The sequence below is a fragment of the Canis lupus genome, chromosome 16 (assembly GCF_011100685.1).
Source record: "Canis lupus familiaris isolate Mischka breed German Shepherd chromosome 16, alternate assembly UU_Cfam_GSD_1.0, whole genome shotgun sequence".
NCBI classification, from domain to species: Eukaryota; Metazoa; Chordata; class Mammalia; order Carnivora; family Canidae; genus Canis; species Canis lupus.
Window position 1 is genome coordinate 23,661,801 of NC_049237.1, and position 27,016 is coordinate 23,688,816.

The following is a 27,016-nucleotide window of genomic DNA, read 5'->3' on the forward strand; positions in this document are numbered from 1 at the left end:
TTCTGTGCATATTTCAGAAGCATAATAGGTTTTTTTTCTTTTATCTTTTTTTCATAATCGTTTTCACAAAGGTAGGGTCTGACTTTCCAAAAACTTTTGTGGCAATTAGTAATTTGCTTAAACTCAAGCTAAACCAAATAAACATCCTAGGAAGGAATCAGTTTCATTGCCATTCTTAGACTGTCAAAGCCATGTAAGTTAATGTGTCTTTAATGTATACTACTTCTGTATTGTCTGGCAATTTACAAAGATCCTTTGTATACAATATCTCTTAGTTCTTAATAGCCCTGGTGGCATATACTTGGTTGCATCATCTCAGTTGTTTAAACAACTTCCCCAAGGTCACCTGACTACTAAGAGATTGACTTTGAGTTTAAACCCAGACCTGTCTGACTTTAAGAGCTGAGACTTGAGCTCAAGCCTTAGGCTCTAATCCTATATACACACACAGGTGCTTCATTTGGTTTATTTTACTAATTCAAATTAGAGAGGACTTGAATTTTGCTTCAGTATATCCTATATTTTAATTAAGTTTGTTGACATTTTAGTTGCTTTTCAGTTATCTGCTGTAAGATCTACTTTATAAGAACCTAGTTATCAAAGATCTGTTTTTAAATAAAAGATATAACTAAAAAATATGTGAAACTCCTTAATTCATGTTAACTGAGTTTGCACATTGTAAGAATATTATATTATTTTGATATCTGACATATTAGATGACAAATCATATTTTGTTCTTCCCCCTACCAGATTATGGAAAGAATTATGGATCTACCTACTTTACTGAGGCATGCATTCAGGGAAATGTTTTCAGTCGGGGGCCTTTTCTGGATGTTCCGCATCAGGATAATACTTTGTTTAATGGGAGCTTTTTTCTATCTCATATCACCTCTAGATTTTGTACCTGAAGCCTTGTTTGGAATTCTAGGCTTTCTAGATGATTTCTTTGTCATCTTTTTGTTGCTCATCTACATCTCTATTATGTATCGAGAAGTGATAACACAAAGACTAAACAGGTGAAAAAGTGTGAGTTTACTAAAATATTTCAGCCTATGTGTGAAATCAGAAGAGCCCATGGCAGTATATATAGCATTTGAATATTATTGTACAAGCTTAAAACCACTGTATGGCAAACATTTGATTTCATTTGGCAAATGCCTAACAAGATAGGACTGGAATTTTTACATTACAGGTTCTAATATTAAGATTAGAATTATAATAACTTAACAACTATATCTTGATTCTGTGTTGTCTCTAAGTCTCTGGAAAAAATATGGAATTATATAAAAAGGGATAATTTTGTACCTTTTTATTTTTCCAAAAATTACTCAGATTAATTGGAAAAATAGTAAGATACTGTTTTACAGTTTATCCAATTTATCCTTCTCAGTGTGTATCTATATGATAATATATCGCTACGAGATGCATCTAATTATTTTTGTTACAATAAAATGTTGTACAATATTGGGGGAAAGTCAGTGTGTCTTTTAGTACTAGCTAAGTTTTATGCATTTGGAGCAGTTGTGCTTTTCCATTTTGATATAATTCTTTGCTATCAGCTACAGTTAAAGAAGAAACTTGAAATTTATAATATGATTTTTTTAAATTTATTTATTCATGAGAGACACAGAGATAGAGAGAGATGCAGAGACACAGGCAGAGGGAGAAGCAGGCTCCATGCAGGGAGCCCAACGTGGGACTCCATCCCGGGTCCCCAGGATCAGGCCCTGGACCGAAGTCGGCGCTAAATCGCTGAGCCACCCGGGCTGCCCCTATAATTTGATTTTATGTTTTGGTTTATAAGACACTTCTTAATCAAAAGAAGAATTAACATGATACAAGACATTTATCTGTAGTCAGCACACATGATTTTTCTCAGTTGTAACATTTAAACAAGAATTTGGTTTTTTTTTTTTTTTTTTTTAAGATTTTATTTATTTATTCGTGAGAGACAGGGGCGGGGCAGAGACAGAAGCAGGCTCCATGCAGGGAGCCCGACTTGGGACCCGATCCCAGGTCTCCAGGATCACACCCTGGGCTGTAAGTGGTGCTAAACCGCTGGGCCACTAGGGCTGCCCAAGAATTTGGTTCTTTTATAGAAATCATCTATCAAAGTAACTTGTAAAGGGAAATTTTTTTTCAGGAACCTCTGTGATACTGCAAACACATAGTAGTTTGATGCATTTCTGAGGAAAGTAGCTTTTCATGGCAATGAGCATCAAAGACCTTGGGATGGGTATAGGGACACTATTTAAATTTAACAAGAGATATTACTGGTGAGCTATACCAACAGAATGGGCAATTTTGGTTTTCTCTTATCAGAAAACTTTTGTAATACTGTCCCTAGATGGCAGCATATAGCCCAGATTCCTCAGGTCTAACACAATAAGCAAGTGTTGTCTGAGGCAATTCAATAAAAAAGTTATCTTGCTTTTTTGATGGCTACAGCATAAGTACCTAATGCTCTCATCTGCAGTTTTCTGTTTTAGAAGAATCAAAACCACAAGGTTATGAAATCCTGACTCCCTCAGCTGGCACTGCTCATCTGTGAACTGGACAGCAAGGTAATCAATCAATGCCAAGGGGTCAGTGCTGGCTCTGTCACCTTGCAGTCACTGATGGTCATACTGTCCGTCCATATGTTAGTAAGCCTATTTATATACTGAGGGAGAAAAACCCCCAAATCTATCACATTCTCTCAAGTTCATCTGATTAATCATCAATTAATGAGATGCTGAATGAAATACCAGTAACAGTATTTTCTAATTTGGGTGTAGGACAAAGGTATTGCTTGTCATAGAGAAAACAATAATGCATAAATGTAATACATTATAATTAAAGCATTTCTTGCATACTTGACATCCTTAGGACAGTCATGTGAAGAAGGCAGAGTATTGCTGCCTGCCTTTTCATAGATGAAATCCATGTGTTACAGATTAAATTTTGGTCTGAAGCCATGCACAAATAACTGCATAAACAGGTATTAGACTCTTAGTAAACTCCTTAGTATGGGTTCAAATAGATGTGAAGGTTACTATGAAGAGATGAAGCAGGAGAGAAACTGGGAACCTTGGGAAGCCTTTCAGAACACACTGGAGTAGCATTAACTTAGGTGATTTAAGAGGAAGGGTCTAGAAAGATGATATATCAAGACTTCATGAATCCTAATTCTACAGTTCCAAATCAAATGTCCAGAGTGGTGACATGTTTCAGCTGCAATTACCTGTTGAAAAGCTAACAAGTTGGGACTTGGGTATGCCACCATTTACCAGACTAGAAACAGATTTGTCACCAATTACAAATTTGATGTGGGCTATAGCAATGTCATTTTTTTTTTGAAAGGATTTAATTTTCTCTGCATGTATTCTGCTTCAAATGTCACATTTCTAGTTATAAGTTTATTGTAATATTTGTAATTCCTTCTAAGACTTTCCTGATAGAGGTGTATTGTACCAACTTCTGTAACATACAAAGACACTATATAATGTGAAGTCTTATTAAATTGAAAAGGGAACACGTGGACATCTCAGAATTTTAGGACTGCTTATTTCATCTTTCCTGATTACTGATAATAAACGTGAAAGGGATTTGAGATTATTTAAAGCAAGTAGAGTCAATCAGTGTTTTAAAATAGTAATACTTCTATGATTTAGAGTTAGATCATATAAATCAAAGGAACAATTTGGATTTTTGTAAACTGCAATATTGTAACTTTCACAAAAACAGATGGTCCAACCTGAGGAGCAGAAGATAACTTTAGGCATCATGGGGGAACATGATGGTGGAAACAATTATTCTGTTCATTAGAACACTGGTTTCAGCTACTATAATTCTCAGCATTTGAAAGCAACAAGGGTCCCTGTGGCTGTGCAGATACAAACCTCACAGGGCTATTTCAGTGGACTGGTGGTTTGGTCCAAACTTTGTGACTTAGGTTGTCAAGCAGTTACTCTTTTGAATAAAAGCAATATATCTAAAATTAAAAACTTGTGTTATATTCCTGTTTAATATTGTTTGCTTTAAAATTCAGAACTCCTGAAATAGTGTTCAATGTAATTGTTGCAGTGACTTTTTTTCACTAACAGACATCCAATGTCTCATCACATTTCTAATTATGCTTACATATTTTTAAACTGAAAAAGTATAAATGTTTTTATTTTTGAGGAAAATTATTTTTTTTAAGATTTTATTTATTTATTCATGAGAATACACAGAGAGGAGAGAAAGAGAGAGGCAGAGACACAGGCAGAGGGAGAAGCAGGCTCCATGCAGGGAGCCTGACGTGGGACTTGATCCCAGGTCTCCAGGATCATGCCCTGGGCTGAAGGCGGCGCTAAACCGCTGAGCCACCTGGTCTGCCCTGAGGAAAATTATTTAACGTGGGCAATCTATTCTGGTGGAATTGGAATTAGAATTTAGGCTTGTACACTGATTTGCCCACCCCTATTTCTTTAGAGTATATATTTGATTACCTTTTTTTTTCCTAACATCTTTTTTTAATTTTAATTCCAGTATAATTAGTATATAGTGTTACATTAGTTTCAAGTGTACAATCTAGTGATTCAGCAATTCTATACATTACTCAGTGGTCATCATGTTAAATGTACTCTTAATTCCCTTCACCTATCTCACCTATCCCCCTACCCATCACCAGTTCTCTATATTTGAGTCTGTTTTTTTTCTCTCCTTTCTATGTTTGTTTTGTTTCTTAAATTCCATATGTGAATGAACTCATATGGTATTTTTCTTTCTTTGGCTTAATTTCACTTAATATTACACCGTATAGATCTATCCATGATGTTGTAAATGGCAAGATTTCATTCTTTTTATGGCTGAGTAATATTCCATTATACACACACACCCCCCCCCCACATCTTTTTTATCCATTCGTCTATCAGTGGACACTTGGGCTGCTTCCATATCTTGGCTATTTTATTTTTATTTTTAAAAAGATTTTATTTATTCATGAGAGACAGAGGCAGAGACACAGGCAAAGGGAGAAGCAGGCTCCCTGTGGGGAGCCCAATGTGGGACTCGATCCCAGGATCCTGGGATCATGACCTGAGCCAAAGGCAGATGCTCAACCATGGAACCACCTAAGTGCCCTATCTTGGCTATTTTAAATAATGCTGCAGTAAACATAGGAGTGCATGTAGCTTTTCAAATTAGTATTTTCATTTTCTTTGGGTAAATACCCAGTAGTGGAATTACTGGGTCATATGGTAATTGTGTTTTTAACTTTTTTGAGGAAAATTCATACTGTTTTTTCATAGTGGCTGCGCTAGTTTGCATTCCCACTAACAGTGCAAGAGGGTTTGTTTATCTCCATCTCCTCATCCATGCTTGTTTCTTGAGCTTTTGATTTTAGCCATTCTGACAGGTGTGATGTAATATCTCCTGTAGTTTTGATTTGCATTTTCCTGATTAGTGATGTTGGGCATCTTTTCAGTGACTGCTGGCTATCTGGATGACGTCTTTGGAGAAATGCCTGTTCATGTCTTTGCCCATTTTGTAATTGGATTATTTGCTGTTTTGGTGTTGAGTTGTAGAAGTTTATGTATTTTTGATACTAACTTCTTATTGGATATGTCATTTTTAAATATCTTCTATATTCAGTAAGTTATCTTTTTGTTTTGTTGATTGTTTCCTTTGCTGCACAGAAGCTTTTTATTTTGATGTAGTCCCAATAGTGTTTTTTTTTTTTTTTATTTCCCTTGCCTCAGGAGATGTGTCTAGATTAATGTTACTATTGCTGTTGTCAGATTACTGCCTGCTTACTCTCTCCAAGGATTTTTATGGTTTCGTTTAGGCCTTTAATCCATTTTGAATTTGTTTTTGTGTATGGTGATGGAAAGTAGTCCTATTTTATTCTTTTGCACATAGCTGTCGGTTTTCCCAACACCTTTTTGTTGAAGAGACTATCTTTTGCCCATTGCATATTCTTGCCTCCTTTGTTGAAGATTAATTGACCATATAATCGTGTGTTTATTTCTGGGCCCTCTATTCCATTGATCTTTGTGTCTATTTTTATACCACTATCATGCTGTTTGATTACTATAGCTTTGTGTAGTATATTTTAAGTCTGGGATTGTGATACCAACAGTTTTGTTTTTCATTTTTGAGATTGCTTTGGCTATTCAGGATCTTGTGTGGTTCCATACAAATTTTAAGATGATTTGTTCTGGTTCTATGAAAATTGCTGTTGGTATTTTCATAGGGATTGCACTGAATCTGTAGATTGCTTTGGGCAGGATAGACATTTTAACAATATTGCTCTTCTAATCCATGAACATGGAATATCTTTCTATTTGTGTTGTCTTCAATTTGTTTCATCAGTATTTTATAGTTTTCAAAGTACAGGTTTTTCACCTCCTTGGTTAAATTTATTCCTAGGATTTCATTCTTTTTGATGCAATTATAAATGGAATTGCTTTCTCAATTTCTCTGCTACTACATTATTAGTGCATAGAAATGCTATGGATTTCTGTATATTGATTTTGAATCCTACAACCTTATTGAATTCACTGATCAGTTCTTGTAGTATTTTGGTGGAGTCTTTAAGTTTTCTATATATAATGTTATGTCATCTGCAAAGAGTGGAAGTTTTACTTCTTCCTTACCAATTTGAATGCCTCTTATTTCTATTTCTTGTCTGATTGCTGTGGTAGGACTTCCAGTACTACGTTGAATAAAAGTGGTGAGAGAGGACATCCTTGTCTTGTTCTAGACTGTGTGTGTGGGTGGGGAGGGGGCGCTCTCAGCTTTTCACCATTGAGTATGATGTTAGCTCTGGGTTTTTCATATATGGCTTTACTATGTTGAGGTGTATTCCCTCAACCAACCCTCCTTTGTTGAGGGTTTTTATCATGAATGGATGTTGTACATTGTCAAATGCTTTTTCTGCATCTAGGGAAATGATTGTATGGTCTTTATCCTCTTATGATGCTGAAATATTCTTTTGTGAGTCTATGCCCTTATGTTTGCACCAACACCTTCCCCTACCCCCCTGTGAAACATTAAATATGCTAATATTCTCCAGGGTCTTCTGTTTTTCTAAACAGCACCCCATAAACCAGGGAGTGGGTCAGAATAGGAAAGGGCATTCAAATTTTTATGGCCTAAGACTTAGAGTTTCCCAGGCCCAGGCTAGTGGGCCTTAAGGGCTGTTGACAGGATGTGATACTGTTATAGAAATAAAGACAAACACTGAGCTTTCGTTTTTCTCTCAGAACCAGACCATCTTCATGGCATCAGTATTTAAGCACTGATGTACTGACTGCAAGCAAATCTGAGGTTTCATCAGTCACTGTCATCCCCATCCACCTACATCCTCTGATTTGGTCCATGTCCCAGAAGGGTGCACAAGAGGAGTAAACACCCAGTTAGAAACACTAAACATATTTGCACACTGTCCTGAATGCTCCTTCAAACTACTGGTATATAGCTGTGGGCCTTCTAAGGAGTACAACGTGACACAGGAGAGGGCTAAAGGCTAGTGATGTTTTAAACTCACTGGCATCTAACAGTTTGGATTTTAATTTGTTTAAAAACAGAATTTTGAAAAAGTATTTAAAAATACCTGACATCCATGGGGCACTGGGGTGTCTCAGTTGGTTTAGTGTCTGACTCTTGGTTTCTGCTCAAGTCATAATCTCAGGGTTGTGAGATTGAGCCCCGTGTTGGGCTCTATGCTGGGCAAAGAGCCTGCTTAAGATTCTCTCTCTCCCTCTGCCCCTCCCTCTGCTCTCTAAAATAAATAAATCCTTTATAAAATAAAAAAAAAACAATACCTGACATTCAGATCAAAACACTAATCCTTCTAATCAGAGAAAACAATTTATATCTACATGAAAATTACTGTGTCACTAATCCTAGGATATTAAAACTGGAAGGGACCTTAGAAAACCAGATGAAAGCTACAGATAGCCTCCCAGAAAAATGCATATATATATGCATATATATATACACATATATACACATGTATGTGTAATTTTCTTTCAGAGGATTCAAAGACGTGGCCATTCAGGATTCCAAATTAAGATTTCTTCATTTAGGGATGCCTGGGTGGCTCAGTGGTTAAGTGTCTGCCTTCGACTCATGGGCATGATCCTGGAGTTCTGGGATCGAGTCCTACATCAGGCTCCTGCAGGGAGCTTGCTTCTCCCTCTGCCTATGTCTCTGCCTCTCTCTGTGTCTCTCATGAATGAATAAATAAATCTAAAAAAAAAAAAAAATTTAGTCCCATAGCTTTACAGATAAGGATAATGAGGGCCAGAGAGAATAAATGGTAGGGTACTTTTAATAAAAGTTGTTTGCTGTTTTTGTTTTTTGGGGTTTAAAAATGATTTTTAATAAAATAATTTTGTAGGGTTTTTTTTTTAAAGATTTTATTTATTTGAGAGAGAGAGCGCACACAGTGAGAAGGAGAAGCAGACTCCCTGATGAACAGAGAGCCCGATCATGACCTGTGCCAAAGGCAGACTCTTAACCAACTACGCTACCTAGGCACCCCTAAAAGTTGTTTATAGAAAAAAGAAAGCATAGTTGTATAGAAATTAAAATCTGAACTATTAGATATTAGTGAATTTAAAACATCTTTAGTCCTTAGCCCTCTCCTACATCAAAACAAGTGGCTTGTTTTTTTCCAGGTTATCAAACAAGAAGACAAAGTTTACCCTTCTTGAATAATTATGACAACTTATCCTTTTCATGTCAAGGGTTATGTTTTCCTTTTTCCTAAAAAACTATCAATTTATTTCCTTTAAAAAAAAATAACCTATTAGTGAATTAGCTCTTAGTTTCTTAAGACTTTGAAAAGCAGAATTCTAACCAGCCTTCCTCAGTTTACCCCATTTATTCTCATTCCCATAAATGTTCATATAAAGCTAAGGCAGATATTCATTTTGGTTGTTTTTTTTTTTTTTTAAGATTTTATTTATTCATGAGAGATACAGAGAGGCACAGACACAGGCAGAAGAAGCAGGCTCCATGCAGGAAGCCAGACGTGGGACTTGATCCCGGGTCTTCAGGATCAGGCCCTGGGCTGAAGGTGGCGCTAAACTGCTGAGCCACCCGGGCTGCCCATACATTCATTTTGATACTTATGTAAGGGATCAAATGAAGAGATCAAATCAGTATATAAACATCTCTCCCATTCTCTAAAAGGCAATTTTGCATATCTTGTGTAGCCCTTGTTTGCTTAATAAGCTGTTTTATTAAAGTTGAATAAACAGATTTAAAACAATTTTTAAAAATATTTTATTTATTCATGAAAGACAGAGAGAGGCAGAGACACAGGCAGAGGGAGAAGCAGGCTCCATGCAGGGAGCCTGATGGGGGACTCATCCCGAGTCTCCAGGATCACGCTCTAGGCCGAAGGCAGATGCTAAACAGCTGAGCCACCCAGGGATTCCCCCCCCCTTTTTTTAAGATTTTATTTATTTACTCAAAAACAATTTTTTAAATTTAAATTCAGTTAAACATATAGTGTATTATTCGTTTCAGAGGTAGAATTTAGTGATTCATCGTTGCATATAATACCCAGTGCTCATAATATCATGTGCCCTCCTTAATGCTCAGAACCCAGTTACCCCATCCTCCACCCACCTCCCCTCCACTGACCCTCAGATTTTTACACCAGAGATTTTCTAAATCATCAGGGTCAGATGATGAATTATCATGAAGTGAACGCACTGTTTAACTATCACCTCAGTCAAAAGACACATTACCACCATCTCATATGCCCCCTTTCATTCCCTCTCTACCCCAAAGTAACTTTTGACTTTTACCAACCCTTTTTTACTCTGTAAAAAAACAGGATCATATATTTGCTTTTGTGTGACTTCTTCAATATTACGTAAGAACCATCCATATTGTTGCGGGTCATAGTTTCTTTATTTTGATTGCTGTATAGTATTCCTTTGTATGACTATACCACAATTTATTCATTCAACTGATTAATGGCCATTTGAATTGTTAAAAAGACAGATCATCCTCTTTGAAATAAATGTTCCCTGCAATCACCCCTTGACCAGAGAGGGGTGAGTAGAGAATAGTTATATGAGCCTTAAGAAATATGTTGACAAGAAATGGGCAAAGGAGAGAAGAAAAACAGACAATGCATATATATTAGTTTAGAGAAAGTGGAAATTATTTTTCTATTAAATGTGAGACTACACAAGAGTGAAAATTTAAATTCGGGGGGGGGGGTTAGAAAAATTCAACATTCAGTTCAATTAATATTTTAAAAATTACAGGCAATTTACTTGGTCAATAAATTTACCATTGCAGTGCTTGCTTTGGCAGCACATATACTAAAATAAATTTACCATTTCAAAGTAAGGAAACATTAGGATTATTGTCAATAAATAATAAAAATATAGATTTCACTTCTAAGTTATTAATACCTAGAAGAAAGAAAACAAAAAGGGGGACTGAAGAAGAGAACTTCATTAAAGGAAATCCAACCAAGTAACTAAACTGACTAGTTTCACTCTAAACAAACTGATTAAAAATTATTACAAACTTCAAAAGAGTGCTCTGCACTGGTTGGTGATCCTTGCATGCTTCCTTAGTAGCCTGTATGACCAACCTCTGAGTACTTTTGGTCTTTTTCTTCTGACATTCTCCAGTCCTACACTCCCAGAACTGATGACTGCACTTCAGAAATTGCTCCCACTCTGCAAGTCCTCTATTTTGTGGGGAGAAGAGGATAGCACTTGTTTTCTTTTTTAAGGCCATCCCTCCATCTAAATGCTCAAGCCATAAATGTAATACCTTGATTCCTCTCTCTTCTGCATTCTCATATTAGCACAAAGCCTTGACATTTCTACATCCAACATGTTCTCAAATCCTGGTCATTCCATCTCCACTACCACTACCTTAGTCCAAGTCACCAAGCTGTGTTACTAGCCTGCCATGGCCTCTTACTGGTCTGCTGCTCACTTGCACTGTTGCCCCTCTGAAAAGCTCTTCATCTAATAGAATGACATTTAAAAATGTCATGTCTCTCCCTGCCTAAAAAGGTTCATTGGCTTCCTACTGCACTTAAAATCTAAACGTATGTCAACCTCACTTCATGCCCTGATTCCCCTGGCTCCTGGACTCATGCCGCAGCCTCCTTCAGTTCCCAGAAAATAACTAAACTCGCTGCTGCCACGGGTCCTCAGTACACACTCCCTGTATGGAGAATGCTCTTCCCAGCCTCCCCGTTTTCATTCTTCAGTGTTAGATCTTTTTCCATTCTTTCTCAGCGAAATATTCCCTTCTCAGATGATCCACCTACCCCAGCTAGTGACCCCTCCTCTATGTATTCAGGCATCTCAGCACAATGTTATTTTATTCACCTTCTTATTGTCTGTCTTCCCCTTACTACAATAAGCTCTGTGAAGATAGGGACTGTTAATCTTGCTCACCAGTATATTCCCAGACCTAGCATAATGTCTGCCATTTGCTCAATAAATGTAAATAAAGAAATGGAAGGGAAGAAAAGGAGAGAAGACAAGATCACTTCTTATTCCTTATTCCCAGCCAGGTTAAGCCACCATCCTCTCTCACCTACACTGCCATAGAAGCCTGCCTATCAGTCTCTCTGCCTCTAAGTACCCCCTGCTATCTATACTCAACACAGCAAAGTGATGGTTTTAAAAGACTGGATCATTTCTCTGCGTAAACCATGTTCTCCATCTCAGAGTAAAAGTCAAAGTCCTTACGCTAGCTTACAGGTCCCTACATGACCTCAGCCTGTTTCCTCTGACTTTATTATTTGTCCCCCCAGCTCACTCTGCTCCAGTCACACGGGCCCCTTTACTGTTCTTTGTACAGGCTGGGGACACTGAGCCTCAAGAGTTTTACCTTAGCCATTCCCTCTGCCTGTAAGACTCTTCCCCCAGATATATTTCTAGCTAACTCTTACCCATTCCAAATTTTGGCTCAGTAGTCTCTACTAAGCCTGTCCTATCCTTTGTATTTAAAATTGCAACCTCCTCACCCCCACATAGCCCCTTTCACCTTTTAACATGTCATATGGTTTTATGTTCTTTGTCTGCCCCCTCCAACCTCCACTAGACTATTACCTCCGTGAAGGCAGAAATCTTTGTCTTGTTCATTTATGTATCTCAAGTCCCTAGAACTGTGCATAGAACATAGCAAATGCTGAGTAAATATCTGCTGAATCAGCTGATGAGTCAATTTCAGTGAACTCTTAGTTAAAATATACTTTTCAGTTCACAAGCAGCTATCACACTTTTTTTTAAAGATTTTATTTTATTTGTTCATTAGAGGCAGAGAGAGAGAGAGGCAGAGACATAGGCAGAGAGAGATGCAGGCTCCCCTCAGGAAGCTTGATGGATCTCTGAACTCCAGGATCATGCCCTGAGACAAAAGCAGAGCTTAACTGCTGAGCCATCCAGGCATCCCTATCACATTCTCATCCTTATTGCATGCACAGTAAACCACAGAAGAAATTTCTGTCTATCCCTGGAAATGCTAATAAACTATTATTTTAGTATTTGGTGAAAGGATATGGCTCTGAAATTCCTCAAGTTTTCTGGGCCCAGTTGATTTAACAAACATTTTCTAGATACTTAATGCCAGACACTGCAAGCTGCTGGGGTTACAAGGCTAAGACAAAGTCCTCCTCAACAGGGCCTCAGTCCATGAAGTGGGACAACCATACAGTAACGTATGGTTCATATACAGAGAGGTTAAACGCAAAGTTTTCGTTGGAACAAGAGAGGTGCCTAAGTTGAGAGGCTTAAGAAAAAGAGGATAGAGAAAGCATGTTAGAAAACATAACACCTGAGCCACATCTTGAAGGTGGACAGGTCAGTGAGAGGCATTTCAGCCTAAGGGCAAACAGGCTATTTATGGAAGCCAGGAGAATGCCTGCCCTGTGTGAAACATGATGGTAGGAAAGAGTTAAAGACAAGTGGATGGAGAATACAGTGAAAAGGTAGAAGTAGCCGGTCCTCAAGGGCTTTATGACACTATCGAGTAGAGGCAGCTTTTGAAGATGTGAACAGGTGTATGACAATTACCTTCTGTGGAGGATAGACTGGAGAGGCAAAACGAGACCTCGGACAGTCAGAGGCTGTTGCATGGTTAAGAGAACGCGAGAGGGCCTGATCAAGAACAACGAGGAGAGGAGGGATGGATTTAACAAGTATTTACTTACTTTATAAACTTATCCTGGTCATCAAACAGATGTAGAGAGTGGGAAAGAAATCTAAGGTTTCCGGTTTAAGCAACTGAACACATAATTCACAGAGGATAATCGAAGGCAGAAAAATTTACATAAGAAATAGAAGACCATTAGGAAATCAGAGCGTTTTATTGAACTCAAGCAGCAGGGTGTTAAGGAGGAGGAGGGCGGAGGATGGAACCCTGGGGAACCACGAGGACTGAGGCGGGGGTAGGCAGAAAGAGTACAATAGAGCCGTGGAATTCGTCACCAGCCTGCGCTGCAGACTCGCAGGCCCCGACCTGCAGACGGGAGGGCACGCCGCCGGAGGCAAGCGGACGGACCCACCCGCGCAGCTCGCGATCCCACCCGGCACCTGCGGGGCACTACCGCTACGCCCTCCGGCGGGAGCGAGTGTCCGCTCGCACTGCCACAGTTCAGGCGCCTGCGCCCTCAGAGCCTTGTGACACCTGCAGGGCAGGTAATGAATGGGATGAAGCCTGGCGATGTGGGCAAGGGTCCACAGAGTTTCACAGATCATATTCCATCTGTGGCTGCCCTTTGAGAGAAACGGGAAGAGCTACCCAAAGGCCTCACCCTCATACCTGCCCTCCTCTACGCCACCACACCCAAAGACCCCGCTGCTCTCCACCCCGCATCGTCCCAGATAAACTAACACACGGGGCCAAGCAGGTGGCGGAGTCTAGCCCCGCGCTCACGGTTCCGTCCCCTCCCCTCGCCTCTCCGCTACTCCCAAAACACTTCCTCTCCCTCTTCCGGAAGCTCGGAGGCCCCACCCACTACCGCAACGCCTGGCCTTAGCCAATGGCCTGCTTCCCAAGGAACGTTACCTCTGACCTCGGGGCTCATCAGACAGTGGGACAAACTCCTCGCGAGAGGTGAGGTTGAAGCTGCCTCCGCCATCTTGGAGATGGGAGACGGGCGATGGCTGTGGTCCTTCTGCTAATGCAAACAACAAAACGGGCACAGTAGTCAATGCGGGGGAGCTTATCATCACAGAAACTGTTGACCAAAGCTACAGAAGGAGTGAGGGTGTCAAAGCGCAGCGCAGCGGCATCGATAGCCGCTTCTCCTGCTTGCGGGAGCGGCAGAAGTGAAGTGAGTGGAGGCCGGAAGGATGGTGCAGTCCTGTTCCGCCTACGGCTGCAAGAACCGGTACGATAAGGATAAGCCCGTTTCTTTCCACAAGTAAGTACCCCGCGCGTCTCGCGGGGCTGGCCCAGCTCGGGCTGGGGGCGAGCGGCCGGTTAGGCTCGGGGGCGGGGCCAGCTTGCGTGCGCGCGAGCCCGGATGAGGGGCGGGGTGGGGCAGGGGCGGGGCCAGCGCGTGTGCGCGCGAGCCCTGATAAGTGGGGCGGGGCGGGGCGGGGCGGGGCGGGGCGGGGCGGGGCCAGCGGGTGTGCGCGCGAGCCTCGACGAGGGGCCGGGGCAGGCCGGTCCTCCTCGCGGTCCCTAGTCCCCCGTCCCCCGTCCCCCGTCCGCCGGGCGGCGGGTGTACCCGCCTGGGTCGGAGCTCTCGTGCTGCCGCCTCCGGCTGCGCGTGGCTGCCATGGCCGTTTCTTGCGCTCGAGAGTCGGAATCCACGCTCGGGGTTCGTCCGCCGCCTGCCGTGGACGTGTCGGCGCCCCAGGAGCGGCGTCCGTGGGCGCCGCGCGAGCCTCTGCTCGGGGTAAGAGGGCAGCGAGGGCGTAGTAGCGCCTCCTGAGTCAGTACGGAGCCGAGACAGAGGCTGTGAACGTGACGGAGCCGCTCTTTTCCCAGCCTTGGCGTGCCTGGGAGGCCAGCTTCACAGCAGCTCAGGCTTTCGGGGAGGACGTGTGCACTCAGTGCCTAGGGGCCCACCTCGGGGCACCTCTGGCTGTTGGAGGGAGCCTCTGGGACGGCCAGGACCTCAGTTGGCGCGCAGCGATGGGGTCCCAGGTCCGCACAGCTGGCTCGCCCCCGAGGAAGCCCACAGGTCCCGGGGCCGTGATGGCTTTGGCGGCTAGAGAGGCCTGTGGGAGAAACGACCTCGTGATCATCGGATGTCTGCAAAGTGGGACTCGATGGCATTTTCATTCCGCCAAATAAAGTGTTTACAGACTTTACGTTATTATAAATATGATTATTTACATTATTATTACCAAACCGATGGCAAATTATAGCAATTATACGTAAGTAAATCATTACAAAAGCAAAATTTAAGTATTCCGTCAGTTTTTTTGGTGGGGTCGTGTGTAACAGGGGATGTGGGTGCATTTTATGCTTAGTAGAAGAGGGACCCAGGGAAATGAGTGCCTTACCACGCAGATCTGAGTGTTGATTGATGGACCACCACCACCATCCCCATCCTGCCCTCCACCTGCAGGACGACTGAGAGCACCTAACACTCCAGGATCTACTTCAGTATATCCTGAGATCACTTCTTTATTTGTTGGAATTTCTGAAAGCTGATGAATTGACTTCCAGTTCTTTGAAAGTGTAGGAATAGATCAGAAGACGGTGACACTGTTATGTTACAGCCAGCTCTGCACAACCCCGTTTCTAATCAAAGAATCTAAAAATGTGGAAAACCCTTCATTGGTACTAGAAACTAAGGATGGCGTTCACACATCAGAAATAGTTTCTGCTGGCTGTCAAATGATTGGGTCAAAGGAGGAGCTGATCTGCCTCTCCTTCTTACCTATAAAGAACAATTTTTTGGAAATAGATGGGAATTATTCTCACAGAACTCCATCATGAACAGCCTGATCATTGTAGTGTGTAAGACAGGAGGCCCAAGGGGCTGAATTTTACTGGTGATGGCTACCATCTGTTGTATTTCTGGAGGCCATTTCCAGCAGAGATCTTCTACCACTTTCTACATGGTGGCCCAGTGGCAGCAGCTGTTCTGGGCAAAGAAAAGAACTGTCCCAAAGATTGGTTAGTTCTTCATGATAGCAGAGTCCAGCTCTGGCATACCTTATGTAGAAGAGAAGCTAGAACATGGAGTTGAAGCATCCTTTGGCTTTCCAGTTTCCCCATTTCACTAGATACTTGACTTGGAAAAGTAAAATCACAGTAAATATAAACCCTTTCTAAGCCCACTTTTCTGGGCCAGATGGACATATTCCAGTTGATTTCGAGGTAAAATAAGATCAATAATATTCTTATGCTGGAATTAAAAACAAATCAGAAGACTAAAATAAATTAAAACTTTTATTTTTTTAAATTAAAAAAATTGGGCAGCCCCGGTGGCTCAGTGGTTTAGTGCCGCCTTCAGTCTGGGACGTGATTTGGAGACCTGGGATCGAGTCCCACGTTGGGCTCCCCACATGGAGCCTGCTTCTCGCTCTGCCTGTGTCTCTGCCTCTGTGTCTCTTGTGAATAAGTAAATTAAAATCTTTTTAAAAAATAAATTTAAAAAATTTTAATTTATCTATTCACGAAAGGCAGAGACCTATAGGCAGAGGGGTAAGGGGGCTCCCTGCAGGGAGCCCAATGCAGGACTAGATCCCAAGGACCCCAGGATCACAACCTGAGCTGAAGGCAGATAGATGCTCAACCACTGAGCCACCCAGGTGCCCCAGTAAATAAAAACTTAAAAATTAAAAAACAAATAAGAACTTCCCAAACCTGAGGAGAGACTTGGGCATCCAAGTTCATGAAACTAATCAACCACCCCCTTTCAATTCCAAACATATATAAATAAATGAATACATGAAAATTTAAATTTATCATTATGATTTGACTATAATTCGATTAATTCATATTTGTCAAATTGATCCTAAGAGAACTAGAACCTTCTTTTTCTGCAGTATGTAGATATAAACATATAATTTTATTTTCATTGATTAAAAAAAATCAGTACAGATTTACCCTATAGTATATATTTTACTTGAAACTCTTAGTATCTTTGACATAAAAAGTTAAACATTAATAAATGAGACAGAGAAGCTATATGATTACCCTTGTATATTTATTTTTTAAAAAAGATTTTATTTATTTATGTCTGAGAATACACAGAGAGGAGAGAGAGAGGCAGAGACACAGGCAGAGGGAGAAGCAGGCTCCATGCAGGGAGCCTGACGTGGGACTCAATCCTGAGTCTCCAGGATCAGGCCCTGGGCAGAAGGCGGCGCTAAACCACTGAGCCACCCGGGCTGCCCTACCCTTGTGTATTTAGATGTGTGTGCAATACCTGTATCACTTAGTGAAAGTTAGTGAAAATAAGTTATTCATTTATTTGAAAGTAATGGAGGGAGACCAGTGATAGTACTGCACATGTCCCTTGACTTCCACTTCCAGCTTCCCATCATCTCCTCTTCCCATTGCATGCATCTGTCTGCATGGCTGACCTTCAATATGTATGTTTTTACATTTTGTAAATTTTTAATCAGCCTGTCTTTTTTTTTTTTTTTTTTTTTTTTTTTTTTTTTTTTTTTTTTTTAAATTTTTATTTATTTATGATAGTCACAGAGAGAGAGAGAGAGAGAGAGAGGCAGAGACATAGGCAGAGGGAGAAGCAGGCTCCATGCACTGGGAGCCTGATGTGGGATTCGATCCTGGGTCTCCAGGATCGTGCCCTGGGCCAAAGGCAGGCGCCAAACCGCTGCGCCACCCAGGGATCCCCAGCCTGTCTTATTTATATTGTTTGCATCATTGTTTCTGACATTCTCGTAACCACCCTGTGATCAAAAGATTCCTATAACAAATACTGCTTTTTATTTTTTAAAAAAATTTTAATTTAAATTCTAGTTAGTTAACATACAGTGCAATATTGGTTTCAGAAGTAGAATTCAGTGATGCATCACAGAGAACACCCACAAATACGGCTTAAAAAAAAAATTCCATGCTGAGAGGGTTGACTTATTATCACACCCTAGTAGTTGGTCATTTTATTTATAGGATCTTTAAAACATTCTTAACTCAGGTGAATAAAGGCACAACTAAAAACCGTCCAAAAAAAAAAAAATTGCAGAGCTAGTGTTTTAATCAAATGTCCCTTAGCTTGTAAACAACAATATAAAATGGTTCTTTCCTAAACATGAAAGTTTAGATGTGCTTTTTTTTTTTTTCTTTTAAAATAAGGTCAGAGAACTGAATTATCTCTTCTTCTTAGGTTCCCTCTTACTCGACCCAGTCTTTGCAAAAAATGGGAGGCAGCTGTCCGAAGGAAAAACTTTAAACCCACCAAATATAGCAGTATTTGTTCGGAGCACTTTACTCCGGACTGCTTTAAGAGGGAGTGCAACAACAAGTTGCTGAAAGAGAATGCTGTACCCACAATATTTCTCTGTACTGAGCCACATGACAAGGTAATGTGTGTTTTAATATAATGGATTTTCTATTTATAAAATTCATGTTTTTATTGTGGAAAATTGAAAGTAATGTAAAGAAGATCAGTGTTACCTAGAAGCCATCACTGGTAGATAACTCACTGTTAACAATGATGTACTTTTTAAAACTACAAAGTGTAGTTTATTAAAGTTAAATATACTCACACTAAGAAAGTCAGTCTAGCTTTGTAAGTTACTTTAAGGTCACTCTGTACTACTTATGTGTATGTTGATAAGTTTTGGGTTTTCTTTTTCAGTTCCAAAGTATTTCCCCCTCAGTTTAAGTGTTTTGTATTTAATAAAATCTTATCATTCTCTCTTTTTTGCATCCCATTTCTACTTCAGGTGAAAAAGTATAATTAAAACTTAAATTTTTTTGTTTTAAATTGTTTCTATCTTAAAGATTCACAAAAAAAGTCTTTTTTTAAATCAAAGTGTAATTGACACATGATGATGTTACATTAGTTTAGATGTACAACATACTAATTAGACAAATCTGCATATTATGCTGTGCTCACCACACTGTAGCTACCATCTGTCACCACACAAAGCTATTAGAATACCACTGACCATCTTCCCTATGCTATAGCTTTCATCCTTGTGACTTGAACACATAACTGGAAGCCTATACGTTCCACTCATTTTTCCCATCCCCACATCCCCTCCCCTCGGCAACTATCACTTTGTGCTCTGTATTTATGGGTCTGTTTCTACTTGTTTGTTTTTTCACTTGTTTTGTGTTTTAGAGTTCACATATAAGTGGAATCACATGGTATTTGTCTTGCTCTGACTTTTTTCACTTAGCATAATTCTCTCTAGGTCCATGCATGTTGAAAAATGGCAAGATCTCATTCTTTTTTATAACTGAGTAATATTCTTTTTTATAACTGAGTAATATTCTAATGTGTGTGTATATATGTATGTGCATGTATAGATATATGTGTATATCCTCCCCCCCCAACATACACACACAGAACATCTCTATCCATTCATCTATTAATGGACACTTGGTTTGCTTTCGTATCTGGGCTATTGTAAATAATGCTGCAGTAAACATAGGGATACATATTTCAAATTAGTGTTTTCATTTTCTTTAGGTAAATACCCAGTAATAATAGAATTACTGAATCATATGGTAATTCTATTTTTAAGTTTTTGAGAAATCTCCATACTTGTTTCCACAGTCACTGCACCAATTTGCACTCTCACCAACAGCACATATCCTTGCCAACACTTGTAAATTCTTGTCTTTTTGATATTAGTCACTCAGATCTAAAATGATAACTCATTGTGGTTTTGATTTTCATTTCCCTGATTTGGTAATATTGAGTATCTTTTCATGTGTCTGTTGGCCATGTGTATGTCTTTGGGAAAAATATCTGTTCATGTCCTCTGCCCATTTTTTAATTGGATTTTATATTTCTTTGGTGTGGTGTTATCTAAGTTCTGTATATATTTTGGTTATTAACTCCTTAGCAGGTATAGTGTTTGCAGATATCTTTTTGCATTCAATAGATTGCACGTTATTTTTATTTTATTTTTTAAAAGATTTATCTATTTTAGAGGGAGCACTGGGGGGAAGGTCAGAGGAGGAGAGAGTATCTCAAGCACACCCCCTGCTGAGCACAGAGCCCCCCATGTGGCCCCCCTTCATAGCCTTGAGATCATGACCTAAGCCAAAATCAAAAGTGGGACACTTATCTGACTAAGCCACCCAGGCACCCCAGCACTAGGTTGCATTATAATTTTGTTGATGGTTTCCTGCACAGTGCAAAAGCTTTTTGTTTTGGTATAGTACCAATTGTTTATTTTGCTTTTGTTTTCCTTGCCTGAGAAGACACATCTAGAAGAATGTCTCTAAGGCTGATGTCAGAGAAATTACTATGTTTTCTTTTAGGATATTTATGGTCTCAGGTCTCCCAGTTAAGTTTTTGTTGGTGTTTTTTTGTTTTGTTTTGTTTTGTTTTTTTAAGATTTCATTTATTCATGAGAGACATAGCGAGAGAGGCAGGCTCCATGCAAGGAGCCTGATGTAGGACTTGATCCCAGGATCACGCCCTGAGCCAAAGGCAGATGCTCAACTGCTGAGCTACCCTGGCGTCCCTCCCATTTAAGTTTTTAATCCATTTTGAGTTTAGTGTTGTATATGGTGTAAAAAAAAAAAGTCCAGTTTCTTTTTTTTTTTTTCATGTAACTGTACAGTTTCTCCAGCACCATTTATTGAAGAGTCTTTTACCTAATAGATATTCTTATTTCCTCTGTTGTAGATTAATTAATTAACCATATAAGCATGGGTTTATTTCTGGGCTTTCTGTTCTATTCCATGGACCTATGTGTCTTGTTTTTGTGCCACTTTTGATTACTACAGCTTTGTAGTATATCTCAAAATTGGGATTATGATACCTCCCGCTTTGTTGTTTCTCAAGTGTGCTTTGGCTGTTTGGAGTCTTTTGTGGGTTCTGTACAAAATTTTAACATTATTTGTTCTAGTTCTGTGAAAAATGTTGTTGGTATTTTCATAGGGATTGCATTGAGCCTATAGATTGCTTTGGGTAGTATGGACATTTTAACAATGTTAATTCTTCCAGTCCATAAAAATGATATATCTTTCCATTTATTTGTGTCATCTTCAATTTGTTTCATCAGTGTTCTGTAGTTTTTAGAGCATAGGTCTTTCACCTCAGTTAAATTTATTCCTAGGTGTTTCATTCTTTTTGGTGTAATTATAAATGGAATTATTTTCTTAATTTCTCTTCCTGCTACTTCATTATTAGTGTATAGAAACACAACTGATTTCCATATATTAATTTTGTATCCTGCAACTTTACTTATTACCTCTAATAGTTTTTTGTTGCAGTCTTTAGCATTTTCTTTGTATAGTATCATGTCATCTGCAAATAGTGATAGTTTTACTTCTTTCTTACCAATTTGGATGCCTTTTATTTCTTTTTCTTGTCTGACTGCTATGGCTCGGACTTACAGTACTATGTTGAATGAAAATAGCAAGAGTGGACATCTTGTCTTGCTTTTGATCTTAGAGGAAAAACTCTCAGTTTTCACTACTGAGTGTAATGTTAGCTGTGGGTTTTTCATATATGGCCTTTATTATTTTGAGGTATTTTCCCTCTAAGCCAGCTTTTTTGAGACTTTGTCATTGAAAGGATGTTGAATTTTGTCAAATGCTTTTTCTGCATTTATTGAGATGATCGTGTGATTTTTACCCTTTGTTAATGTAGTGTTTCATATTGATTTATGAATATTGAACCATCCTTGCATCCCTGGAATAAATCCCACCTGATAGTGGTGAATGATCCTTTTAGTGTATTGTTGAGTGTTTAATGTATTGTCAAATATGCCTGTATTTTTGTTGAGGATTTTTGCATCTTTGTTCATCAGGGATTTTGGCCTGTAGTTTTCTTCAGTGTCTTTGTTTTTGGTATTAGGGTATTGTTCACCTAACAGAATGTATTTGGAAGCTTTCCTTTCTCTTCTGTCTTTTAGAATATTTTGAGGAGAATAGGTATTAACTCTTTAAGTGTTTGATAGAATCACCATCTGGTCCTGGACTTTTTTGATTACCTTTTCAATTTCATTACTAGTGATTGGTTTATTTATACTTTCTATTTCTTCCTGTTTTGGAAGAGTGTGTGTTTCTAAAAATTTAACCTTTTCTTCTAGGTTGTCCAACTTATAAAAATGTCATTCTTAAATTCCACAGGGGTTCTTTTAAATTGTTATTTGTAGTTACTAAACTTGAACCTACTTTGCATTATTGTTGTAGAAGGAAGATCTTCTGGAGCCACAAGAACAGCTTCCCCCACCTCCTTTAACACCTCCCATTTCCCAGGTTGATGCTGCTATTGGATTACTAATGCCTCCTCTTCAGACCCCTGATAATCTCTCAGTTTTCTGTGACCACAACTATACTGTGGAGGATACAATGCACCAGAGAAAAAGGATTCATCAGCTAGAACAACAAGTTGAAAAACTCCGAAAGAAGCTCAAGACTGCACAGCAGAGATGCAGAAGACAAGAACGACAGCTTGAAAAATTAAAGGAGGTTGTTCACTTCCAGAAAGAGAAGGACGACATATCAGAAAGAGGTTATGTGATTTTGCCGAATGACTATTTTGAAATAGTTGAAGTGCCAGCATAAAAAAAAAAAGATATTTGTATTGGCTTTTAATGGGGCAACACCACACATCCTCTTCTAGCCTATAAAGGAGTTTCATTTGAAAAAATAACACTTGATTACTTGTATAAAAACAATTCAGAATATTTTTTTAAATAAATTAGATATATACTGTAAAATTGTAAAATTTTTGTTTCTAATTTCAGGGTTTTTACATTTTAACAAAATATCTTAAAAGTTAAAGACTAACCTCAGAACTCCAATATAAGTTGGTTTCAAATTGAGGAGTTTTGTTTTTTGGGTATTTATAGAAATGTAAAAATGAGAAATAAAGTGAATGTGAACAGTATAACAAGGACAATTTAAGTTTAAAATTTAAAATTAATGCAGGTTATTAAAGGAATTTAGTTACATTGTAAGTCAGAAGTATAGGTCAGATCACGAGATGTAACTTCTCAGAAAATATATATATTCTTATTCACATATTCTTATTTGTAAAGTCAGAAGATTTATCTTTCTTAATCACTTATCAAAAATAAGTTGACAAGTCAAAACTTCAAAAAATAAATTGGTTATCTTCAGAGCAGAAAATGAAGAGTCATTCTATACCTAGTCAATGTAGGTAAATAAGGATGAATCATTCTTTAAAAGTGGGTCTGCCTTTTTTCCCCACTAACATTATTAAACCAGAAGTGTATTTCCAGTGGAAGAGACATTCTTCAATAAAGTAGGCATTGTTATTAAACAAGTAATAAAAATGGGGGCCTGATCCATAGTATGCCTTTTTCTTTCATTACCCCCAAGCTTAAGGAGCATCTAGTTCCCAACTGTTGTTATATCTGTATACAAATCTCTAACAAATGTGTTGTGTCAGTAGAGTTTGATTTCTACTGTAATATGACCAATTGATTTTGGTCACATCTTCACATAAAAAAGGATTTCTTCACTTTTAACACAAGTTAGAAATTATATCCCATTTATTTAACCGAGTGATTTGTATTCCAAAGCAACCTAATATGTAGTGTTTGTTATTGAACGTTGAGATTTAAACACTGAAGTTTCTGTTCAAACTATGAGTTGTGTTCTGACGTGAGAAGTTTTAGTTATATATTTGAAATGAAAATATGTTCTGAGTAAACAAATACTGCCTTAGGAATTATCTACTTAGATTTAGAATAATTATTCCTATTATAATTATTTTACATTTCAGAATACACTGAGGTAGTTGAAGAACAGGTCTTCTAAGGCAGTATTAAAAATATGAAACAATGACATTCAAAAGTGTCTTTTGTACATGTGGTTTTCAGTGTAATTTACTGCTATGCTGCCAGTGGATGATACCTTGATTTTTTATGAACCAGTATTTCAAAAATAGAAAATTATAATGAGAAGATTACTTGAAGTTATGTGGTCTAATGCATACAGAACTAACTCTAATGAATCAGAGGATGTTTTCTAGTTATTCATGGATCTCATCACTGTTTTGGAAACCCATGAAGTAGTGTGTGTATGTGTCCCCAAAACTAAGAATCCAACATTGAATTGTGAAAGTGGCAATCCCAATTACTTAGCATCGTAACATTATGATTTAACCTGGAGTTTCTTTTCCTAACAAACATAAATCCCTATTTGGAAAGAACTGAGCAAGCAGCATGTATACCAGCTGTTTGCATTTAAATAAATTGTCATAGTTTAACATAGGGAGTTTGAGGTACAGGTGGTTATTTCTGAATATGAGCTGTAACATTTGGTGAATGTTTTAAAATTTTATTTTGTCTACTGTATTGTTTATTTCATTGCCACATAAAGGAAATAGGTTCTGTTCAAGCATGTTGAAATTCAGTCTGGAACAAATGTGATGGGGAGATTTATGTGAACTGCAGCATATTCTGAAAGATTACATTTATTTTAAGCACATACAGTAACATACTAAAATTTCCATCTATGTGTGATGATGTAATCTGGCAATACTGATAAGTAACTTTCTTAATAGAACTGTTAGGAAAGCATATAAAATCATAGAATTTTAGAACTAGAAGGGACTTACAAATGATTGAACACTAGCATAACTTCCAAACCCTGCAGAAATATGTTTGTAAAATATCCATAACAAGTCGTTTACCGTTTACATTTAAGCAGTTATTCTTCTGAGATTCTTTAAAATGGGTTTCTGGTTTAGGATAGAATTAGTTGCCATTCTTTTTATACTTGGTTATAGTGGAAATATAATCTTCACTTTGGACTGCTTCATAGTTTGAACCATCAAATTCCGAGTTAAAGACGTTTTAAAATTTTGTAAAATAATTTAAATGTTTAGTAATTGTATACCTGTTATGTGAACTAAAAATAATTCTGTTATTGCAGTAAACAGTGTAAAATTATTAGCAAAACTTTTTACTTGGAAGTCCAAGCACATGAAATCTTTCTTTTCTAACTATAATTTGTGTAATCCCTTTCTTAGAAGTGTGACAGTAATGATGAAGGCAAATGAAAGTTTCACTTGATATGGATTTTTTTTGGTTCAATTAATATTCTCTGATCATCTTTAGTTATTAAAAAAATATACATACATATCCAACACTTATGGCTTTTATAAAGTCAGTAGTAAGCAACATAAAATAATAAAAGTGCATATGATCTGTAAAATGAAAACTCCTGTTTAATGTTCCAGAATTTTTTAAAGGCAGCCATCCATAAATAGCATTTAAAGGAAAAAAGAGCAGATTTACAAATCTGCTTGATTATTACTCTTCCTGATATTGGCAACCATGTGAATCAGATGACCAGTGAGTAAACAGCATTGCTTTTATGATGGTAACTGGTGTTTCTGAGCATTATGATTTTATATATTGTATACTAAAATACAATCCTTGATGTGAAAAAAAATATTAAAGGCAAACAGTGTTTTACAAACAAGCAAAAAAGCAGTTATAATTATTGTACTTAAAATAATGGAAAAGTTTGCTCTTAAAATTTCATGTCTTGATATCTTTTTTACCTTGGATGTTGTTTTATTCTATTGAGAATTTTTTCTGAATGATAAAATATTTTTTAAACTCAAATCTATTAAGAATTTATATTCTTTTCTAAATTCATAGTATTTGGGGTTTTGAGATGATCAAATTCTCATTTTTAAAATATCCTAAGGGATATGAATAAATGTCCTTTCTTTTAAACTATTTTTGGTGAGACAAACTATATGATAGTAACAATAGACAAATGGCTTCTGGAATGGCTGCATGTTCACCCTAATTACCATGATTGGTTAAAAAAAAATTTTTTTTAAAGAACCATTTAAGATCTCTGCTTATTATCTTAAGGTCATACAGCAAATGAAACATTCAAGAAAATCTAAACCTCTAAAAGAATTTTAAGAGCCTGTGGTATTTATGCTACAACTTATTCTAGCCCTAAACCACTACCATCACCGTCACCACCACCACCCCCCCCACACACACACACACACAAAGCCGAGCGCTACAGAAACTCCATTCTGAGTGGATATGGCCAAGAAGATAATGTTCACTCCTCAAGTACCCACTCAAGTCTTGTGGTATCTCCCAAGGAAGAAGAGGCAGCCAGTATTCCCATAGCCCCTTAGATTTGTGTTTCAAAGGCTAATCTGTAGGCAAGTGCAGCCAAAATGTCAGGACTCCCTCCACCCAGCTTCCACTCAGGGTGGAGGAGTTACCTCAGGTGCAGCAGGCCAAGAGTACCAGGACTCCGATCACCCTTTTCCTAGGTGCTCATGGGGTGACGTTTCCATGCCCTGGGGAGGCAAGCCAAGAAGACTAGAAGCTACCATCTCCATTGAGTTCTGATCATAAAGCAAGCTATTAACCCTGGAGAAGCAGATCATGGCCCCTACCAACCATAGCTAAGAGTAGCAGCATAGAATTTTTATCCCCTCCAGGGGAGATGAAGTCATGAGAACAGAGAGGTCTGAAGCTCTTACCAAAGGAACTGATTTTATCTGACAGAGTATGGGGGAGATTCAGGACTAAGGGAGCTCCCAAGGACAATGAAAAATTAAGTGGTAAAAAATTAAAAGGGGTAGCTCCACCAAATTAACAAGCTAAGTTATTTTTAGGCTAGGTAATTTACTAAAGAGAATAGGGAAAGGGGAAAGAAGAGCCTTCCTGTAGTCATAACAAGCCTCAAAGACGGGACTCAAAAACTACCTCTGCAAAAAGGCCTGAATCTAATCAGATCAGACTACAGAGCAATTTAAGCTCTAGGACATCATCAAAAACAATAACAAAAAAAAAACCCAATCCACTGACATGGAACTAACATCTGAGTTTGACACCAGCAAAGGCAGATAGTTTAACAAAGAGATCGGGAAAATAGAGAAAGGCCTGTTAAAAGCTCTATTCTCCAGGTCATG

General features: G+C 38.4%; 2 protein-coding genes and 1 long non-coding RNA gene across 9 annotated transcripts in view; 2 read left to right on the forward strand and 1 right to left on the reverse strand.

Moving 5' to 3' along the window:
• RNF170 (ring finger protein 170) overlaps positions 1–3,986 on the forward strand; it is a 28,781-nt gene extending 24,795 nt beyond the window's left edge. For all 3 annotated transcript variants that reach the window (XM_038559917.1, XM_038559916.1, XM_038559918.1), the window contains one exon: positions 751–3,986. In XM_038559917.1, coding sequence (XP_038415845.1) covers positions 751–1,020 — 270 coding nt within the window. In that variant the 3' untranslated portion in view covers positions 1,021–3,986. The remainder of the gene's footprint in view (positions 1–750) is intronic.
• Positions 3,987–10,209: 6,223 nt separating this feature from the next.
• On the reverse strand, positions 10,210–14,474 carry LOC119869549. Its single transcript, XR_005371413.1, has 2 exons — positions 14,032–14,474; positions 10,210–13,650 (listed from the first exon to the last, which is right to left on the reverse strand). It is a non-coding gene; the product is annotated as an uncharacterized LOC119869549 (long non-coding RNA).
• On the forward strand, positions 13,616–25,916 carry THAP1 (THAP domain containing 1). 5 transcript variants are annotated; one of them, XM_038559921.1, is made up of 4 exons: positions 13,633–14,389; positions 14,962–15,353; positions 18,281–18,476; positions 22,279–25,916. In XM_038559921.1, exons 2-4 carry the CDS (start codon positions 15,301–15,303, stop codon positions 22,651–22,653), a joined length of 624 nt encoding a protein of 207 aa, XP_038415849.1. In that variant the 5' UTR covers positions 13,633–14,389; positions 14,962–15,300; the 3' UTR covers positions 22,654–25,916. The 5 variants fall into 5 exon arrangements, with proteins under 5 accessions (XP_038415851.1, XP_038415849.1, XP_038415847.1 ...); XM_038559922.1 differs by lacking the exon at positions 13,633–14,389 and adding an exon at positions 14,614–14,869; XM_038559923.1 differs by lacking the exon at positions 14,962–15,353 and having other exon boundaries at positions 13,616–14,389; positions 22,345–25,916.
• The last annotated feature ends 1,100 nt before the right edge of the window (positions 25,917–27,016 follow it).